The 7,931-nt window shown below is 35.4% G+C and overlaps 1 protein-coding gene across 1 annotated transcript; it reads right to left on the minus strand.

The window, feature by feature from the left end:
* Positions 1-4,752: 4,752 nt before the first annotated feature.
* LOC109539761 lies at positions 4,753-7,225 on the minus strand. Its single transcript, XM_019907742.2, has 7 exons — positions 7,136-7,225; positions 6,882-7,083; positions 6,630-6,800; positions 6,300-6,575; positions 5,992-6,244; positions 5,687-5,835; positions 4,753-5,628 (listed from the first exon to the last, which is right to left on the minus strand). Exons 2-7 carry the CDS (start codon positions 6,961-6,963, stop codon positions 5,312-5,314), a joined length of 1,248 nt encoding a protein of 415 aa, XP_019763301.2. The 5' UTR covers positions 6,964-7,083; positions 7,136-7,225; the 3' UTR covers positions 4,753-5,311.
* Positions 7,226-7,931: the final 706 nt, after the last annotated feature.

Genomic DNA, 7,931 nt, shown 5'->3' on the forward strand with positions numbered 1-7,931 from the left:
ACAAAGAATTCTAGTCTCTTCCCAAATTTGATTGTCCTGACTAATCACCTGTTAGGCCTAATTAATTTTAGAATGTTTTAAAGTATTGCAATTGTAATGTATTTTAATGTGTGATATGATGAGGCTGTTGACGAGCTGTGATTGTTTAACTATCTGTTATTTTAGAAAAACTGATGATGGTGGAAAAATACACCAAAACGTATTTTAATTGATAAATAGAGACAATAAATGACTGAACCACGTGATGATGATGTGAACTATGATTTAATAATAGCACAAACAACCGTATCAGGAAAGGAATCTGCTATAGCAAATTTACAATATAACAACAAATAGTACAATGATAAACTGAAACAATGAAACTAAACACAGTCGGAACTAACTTGGATTGATATTAAACTTTGCTAAAAAGAGCATGATAAACAATATTCATGTAGAACTTAGTGTAAAGCAAACGCTGAAAATTGTTACTTATCTTTAGTCACAATTCAGTTTAATCCTTAAAAATGTTTTACTGACACGGTAAATATCGGAAAAGCGAATGATCAAAAAAATAAACAATCCACATAATGTAATTTTAATGTTAGTAATTACACGGCATTTAGTACTGTATTTCTGGCTCTGTTACTATGAGGTAACGAAATGAAATTACGGCTGATTTCTTTCTGTTTACCGCATTTCCTATTTTCCAGTTGGGCCGTCAATTGCGTCACAATTTCCATGTTCAAAAATGGGACTAATTGCAAACTCGCGGTCAGTCAAGTTTGAACAACTCGATTTGGCCGCTTTGAATCCGCCTCGTTTGGTTGTCCAAAACTCAATTGTTCTGTGATAGAGCAGCAGCATCCCCTCTAGTTGGTTGATAAATCAATTTGGTTAACAAACGGTGATTTTTGCAATGTTGATTCTTTACATTCAAACCAATAAACACATTTTATACTTCCAAATCAGAGCCAACTAACTAGCTGAAAATTGCCATATTTTTGTTCCTAAATTTAGTGAAAATATTTCTAGTTGGTTAGAAAAAAATTAATAAAGCATCGAAAAATATCTCTTCTCATCTTGTCTATAGATTACGGTAACGTAATTGGTTTTATTTCAACCGTATAAAAGCCCGACAAAGTTTATGCTTCTATCACGACGAGAAAAGACGAAAATAAGAAATAACTCAATGAAAAAATCCACAATTGGATTTCGGTGGGGACCAATTACAGTGCACGCCTTGGTAGAGGCCAACTGGCGTGAAAAATTAACCGAAATGAGAATAATCCGGGACGGTCTGATTGAATTACGATGTTTGAGGATATCGCTGAGTAAAGCTGGAACACAAATATTAACCGCATTTTTGTTAATGAAATTTGCCCCTGCAACAGCGTCAATTTAAATTGCAAATCGCCTTTTAATTTTGTAACTTATCCCGGCCTAATTCCAAGACACTGCAGAACTGGAAAGAAAAGGATCAGGTTGCTTAAAAGCCCTAAGTTAATTAAAGCTGTAATTGGTAAAATTGTTTAAGGGTGTTATCCGCATTTTCCTGTCGCTACCCGCCAGAAATTTGCATAATTTTGTTTTAATTTAGGCGCTTAAAGAAACATCGCCTCGTATTAATTACCCCCCATATTACGATGTTCATTCGACATCTTACCACCAGAAACTCCTACCTAGCGAAAGTAAAATAATTTCTATCTCCAGTATTTTCCAGCCATAAAAGATTTAAATCAACGCTGACTTAAGGACCTTCGGGAGTCGTGCCTCAATTATTTAAATGCTTGGAGCAAAAGTAAAAAAGCAAAGAACGTTGCAAATAAAACACATTGAAAAAGCTCATAAACAGCATTATAAAACGCCCTAAAATAAACCTTTATACCTTTGCAGAATTTTCGGATATAAATTCATTTTTAAAGACGCCACTATGTTCACGAATTGCCCAAATAAATTGCACTTTATTGTAAGGCTCTAAGCAATATTTTCGTTATTTAAATATATATATTTCGTTTTTCGCAATTTAAAAATATTTTAAACGTGTATAAATAAGTTTTGTCAGTGCTCAACCGAGAACATTTGTACGATTTGTCGTACTGTGTGATTTGTTGTTAATTAGGTACCACTAAAATGTATACAATATTAATTTTTTTGTCCATATTAGAGCGATTCACTTGAACCAAATTCCATCAAGATTCTAATGGAACGTTCGCACATGATTGAATTTTGTTTTTAACTATATAAGTCGGCTAAGCAATGCAAAAAGAAAGTCACAAGAAATCATCAAAAATCAATGAAGAACATCACAAATTGAGATAAAAATACTGCATTGGTCCATTATCCCTCCGATAATAAAACAGGCAAATGTAAAGTTGAGGAATATTTCAATAAGACTTCCCCATTTCCCTCCCTAAACCTGTAACGTAGTCGTTTCTGTCGCCCTGTGCCCTCAAATATTTGAAGGTTTCGCATGAGGCATAAATTCATCTGGAAATCCATACAAACCACATTAAGCAAATTGACGGAAAACTTTGAGAAAGAATGACATTCGCGTTTTTAAGGGCTCGATAGGAGAGAATCCAATGAATAACAACTGCAAAGATGCGAAAAATATTTTCCGCTGGAATTCGCGGTTAAATCGAATTAGTAGTGGCAAATACGAAAATGGAACGTAGATTCCCAGCTTTGCTGAATCTGAAAAATTGGATTCAAAACTAAATTTTACCGTCGGCTTTTTTGTCTTTCAAGCAACCTTTCTGGATTTATCCATATTTTGTTAATCAACAAATGAATGTGAGAATAAAAGTGAATAAATAGACATTTTTTAGCTTCTTACCTTCTTTAGTTATCATCATTAATTCAAAAAAATATATTTTAGATTTCAAATTGTCACTCGTGTAATCTTTAATGTTATTGATACGCCCTACCAAGACATCTGTTTTCACGACTGTTTCTGCCACTATCTGTGCATAAAGCCATAATCTTAAAACTTACGCCATTTCGCTCTGGGGAGCCTCCGAGATCATAAAACTTTGCCCTAAATAGGGGCAAACTGTCTTCGCCAAGTCGAGAAAGCGACCATTTCTATTCTAATATTTCGTTATTTGTGCACTTTGGGGCATTTGCCTGGAGCCTGAACCATGGTGTTACCAAAAACTTGTTTATTTGCTGCATAAAATCAATATTTCAGTTTGCGATTTACGAGTCATTTTTCGATTTACTTGTTGGATTATGTAAAGAAAAAATTGCTCAAACGTGCCATCCTACTAACTGCGCCAGTTGACTGACTTAAGGATGAGAATTCTTTTAAAAAACGACATTTTATTACAGCTTCGTTTGAATATACTTAAAAAAATTATACTAAAATTTAATTTTGAAAATGTTTCTTTTTCGAACATCTAATTAGCGCGGTCACTGGACGATTTTAAGCAACATCTTTAAATAATTCAAGAAGTACGATGCAAAATAGTGTATAAATCACAAAGTGAATGAAGATAAAGAAATGTATGTAAGTATGGCGCAGTCGACTGTTCCGTTGTCTTTTAATGAATAAATGGCACATTTTCCACCGCTTTCCCAACACGTGGTAATCCATTCCAGAACAAGTGAGCTGTTTTCCGCCGCCATTTATTTACCGCATAATTTGTTTATTTAAAAGCTGAGCAATAATCGCAATTTGCAGGAACAATAATAAATTAATCGCGATGCAATAACGGTCACCGACGACAAATCATATTAAGGGACCTCCGAGCCGATGGTGCGTCCGCTCAATCCGACAATTTGTGGTTAATTATTCGCAAAGGGCCCCCACATTGTGTATGCATAATCCGTCACTGGTGCATTTTCAGTGGCGGTTCATAAATGCATTTCATCTAAAACCATCAGACGAGAACTAGAAAAATAAATGGTCAAAATATGCCAAAAAGTGGTGCACTATTGGAAATACTTACAGTAAAGTAGAAGAAGCTCAATAAGATCTTGGTGTTTAAGGACAGTTTAAATCGCACGACAATTAATCGATTGAATGCTTTGCAAAATGGTTTGCAAAACCCAGGAATAAATTATTCTAAATAATTTAAAAAACTGCCACTAGACTGAATTTACTGACTATTTTTATGCTACCAAGTGATTCAAAATGATCGGACAGAACGCCACTGTTCATCATCCATCTCTCGAATGACAATTCTGCAATTGGCAATTGGGTCTCGTTAAATAAGATTATCGTTCAGGTATTAATTGAACGTGATGTGTGCGCCCTCAGGGGCGAAAGACATAAACCACGTCGACCTGCGGTGCATCCCCTGCATGCTCTCGATATTAACGACACCCTCGATGGGGGTTTTAGTTTTAAATTGACACCAAATGGATTTTACTACTCGAAAATCGCTTATTTCGAGTTATTCATATTATGTTTTACTGCAAACGGCGGATGGGCTCTGCAGCAATTCTGATTCGCAAATCAGAGTTGTCAATTGCCAGCTGTTTATTTCAGTCTCATTCTGAAAATTGCCAAGATTTTAACAAAAAAACTATTCAGCGGTTTAGTTCGAACAATTGGGAGTAGGCATGGAATTTGGGACGCCCTGTATATACCAGCAACATTTGAATCCATTTATTTTGGATGTTATAAACTCAGAAACGGAAAAGGCTTTAGGAGGATATTAGCAGAAAAAAAAATGGAAATGAAAATTGAGTTTTTTTCAGTCAAGCAATAATAAACTATTTAAGTTATTACTCACTTAGATCACCATAGTAAATAAAATACCCTTCTTAAAGACTTAAGTAGATTTAATATACCTAAATTGACTATTAAAATACTTTACAAAGTAATGATTTGAATATGATTAAAATATTAGTAGCACAACTGAACATCATTTAAAAGAAGTACCATCTAAATCATTATTTCTACACATTTTTTCCCGACATTTCCCTTATTTCGAATTTAATTCAATTTCGTCTTTCTTATGCATTTAGTATTTCCAAGCAAGTAATTGAGCAATTTTTTTGGTTCATTCATAATTCTTCGCTTTAAGCAAGTCTATAGCAAGCGGCTTGCTCCTGTTCTGTTCTGTGTGATCTAAATATTTCATTACTTTTGTCGTTCAAATTCGAAAAAATTATAATTCGTTGCCAAAAGACATCTCCATGTTTCCCGAGCAGAAAAAGCCAGAAAAAAGTTTTTAACAGTTTTTCCCTGGGGAGATCGCGTTAAAGAAAGACCCGCAGAAATGAAATATAAAATGATCCTTTACAGTTAGCTCTTGGTAACTTTTTGTTATGCTGTCATTGCCCGGATTGCTTTAAAAATATAAAAATATGGCTTTAAATGTTATACGACATTGAGCAATGATGGTTCCCAAAGCAAAGATTGTTGGACTAAAACTCCGGAAACGTCCAACTTTGGTGCAGTTTTTACCACCTTCTGAAACTCAGCGATGGTGCAGCAAAATACAAGTCCTGATGATGGATCTTTCCAAGACGTTTTATCGAAACCGACCTGTTCGCAAATGTTTTCGCAAAATACTTCGTCGTTCACTGCCTCTATGAATGGGTTGTTGAGGATTATGAAGACAATGGCTTCTTGAGTCGCTTTATTTAGCACGATTTTCCATAAGTATTTGGGTACTGGTAAGGTATTCCTTTGACCTGAAGAACGTGCAAAGCCTGTCATTAGTTAGGTTATTATTGGCAACTATTTGGTTACCTAAATATATATCATGAGGATTGTTCTGCTTATCAAACAGGGCTAAAATTCCATGAGTTCCAGTAATAATTTCCAAAGTGCCATAGAACTTTCCCAGGTTTCTTACGGTCGATTCGATGCTTTTCCAGTTGGCTCCATTTATTTTTTGCCTAATAAAATACATTAATAATCCAATTGAGCATTGTTAATCAGTAAATTAAACTTTAGGCAAATTAAGACAATGTTCCTTCGGCCAAAGCTAGAAAAATGGAACTAAACCGACAGTTAAGTATTTTTTGTTAATCCTTAAATGTCTTTGCTCTTACCATTGCGGAGCGGCGTTAATGTAAAAATACGTGGAAAATTGGGCTGATGCTAAAATAAAATCGGCATGTGGAGACAAGTGCCCCTTGGCGAAGAAAGAGTTGTTATTGATGAAATTGTTGGCTAAAATTGAAGACCCCAATATTCTGCTCAAAGTCCCTTTCTGATAGACCTGCTGGTACGCTATAGAGGCAGTAATATTTTCATATTGTCCTGATGGACTCCAAGCAGGCCGGTACTTGGCCTTTGAAGCGTCTAAAATATAAGAAAAAGTCAAATGTGTCCCCCAAATATTGTTTTGCTCAAATACATTTGATTTCCTCTCCATATAAAGTGTGTCTGGTATATAGAGTTCTCCCCTCTGCAGGTACATAGCAGGTGGAAATCAAAGTAATCCATTCCGTTCTCGAAACTGGATATCCAATCTGGTAAATTCTGCCGCCATCTCTTCCACACTCTTTATCGGTTGCCCTCACGTTCCCTCTAACCGAGTGTCTGCACTGAACTTCCTCAAACTTATGGGAGTGCTTGTAGAGTTGCACTTTGTCACCTCTCAGGCATGTGACTGTGGTTATGTTGGAGTTGGCTTAAAAATTTCGAAAATTTAAAAGAGCTCTTACTCGAAAGTTCTACTCTCAACTTTGCCTGACGTAGTTTCTATTCCCAAAACACAACAAGCTGATATTTTGTCCGGGTCGCAAGTGAATCAATCCATGATGGGGAATAGCAAGTTCGTAGTCTGATGATTGGTTGAATAAAGGGACTGGTTGATTGTTTTCTGTTGTATGGTTGGTTACTTTAAAAACACAACCTAGACGACAATTGATGCTTTTTAACTGGCTGTTTCAATGTAGCAAACTTTCGTTAATAATTTTTATTGCAAACAGTGTACCTTCGTGTGCAGAATCTGCAGATCCGAATCCTAAAATCACACCCACTAATGCAACAAGAACGGCATGGCTTTCATACGACATTCTGTTGATGTCGGAAGCAAACTGCACAAACACGTCAATTAAGTAGCCATTTCATTGCCTTGATGAAACAAAGAATTTGTAATGATTTAAAAATACTTTGTTATCTGCTTGCGACTATCACTAAAAGGAGCTCAATGATTATACAGTGATCTATTCTTTAGTCACTTTTTACCCATTGAAACTGAATTCTATTTGTATTTAATTCGCACAGCCAGAACAAATGACGCTGGCACACAATCTGGATTAGTCACTGTTTTAAAACATTTCATAAAGTGTTAAATACAAATTAGCAGCTTCCAGGAGCGTAACGGTTCTAATCTACTTAATAAGAGACGTACTAGGATGAAAACCAATCACTTCTTTTAAACATTCTTGCTAGCTCTTGGCTTGAAACATCTGGAATATGTGAGTAAATATTGTCGCGCAACAAGACAAATAATAATGCCAGTTTATTTGACAAAACCCTGGAATAAACTCCCCCGAATGAATAATGCTGCCGATTAAGTGACGAGCGCTTTATTCAACCCAATTTACTCGGCCGGCTCAGAAGGACCATAAAACCATAAAACGCGATTTATTCCTTTATGGCAGGAGGAAGGGAACGTTCCTGCCTCCTTGCTCTTCGAAATCTTGATGAAACTCTGTTTTACACACTTTTTCGTCCATAAAAGACAGGGGCTGATAACTTGTACATAATTTTTATGTTCGGTTGAAATGCGATGTTGTTTGCTCGATAGGAAAGGTGTGCGCATTTTTTCAACATAGAGAAGTAAAATGTGTCAGAAACTTTCATGGTGCTTTTATCCATGTGAACCTTACTATAATGATTAAACTTAGTGGGCTTAAAAGGAGAATTTATGTTTGAGTCATGATACTATGAGTTAACTAAAAAATATATTTAACATACAAATGCAAGTTTATATGTATTATTTTGTTTAGTTGATACAACTATTTTCTTTAAATTTATA

Source organism: Dendroctonus ponderosae, unplaced genomic scaffold (assembly GCF_020466585.1).
Source record: "Dendroctonus ponderosae isolate FM_Combo_2020 unplaced genomic scaffold, Dpon_F_20191213v2 Dpon_F_20191213_7, whole genome shotgun sequence".
Classification (NCBI taxonomy): domain Eukaryota; kingdom Metazoa; phylum Arthropoda; class Insecta; order Coleoptera; family Curculionidae; genus Dendroctonus; species Dendroctonus ponderosae.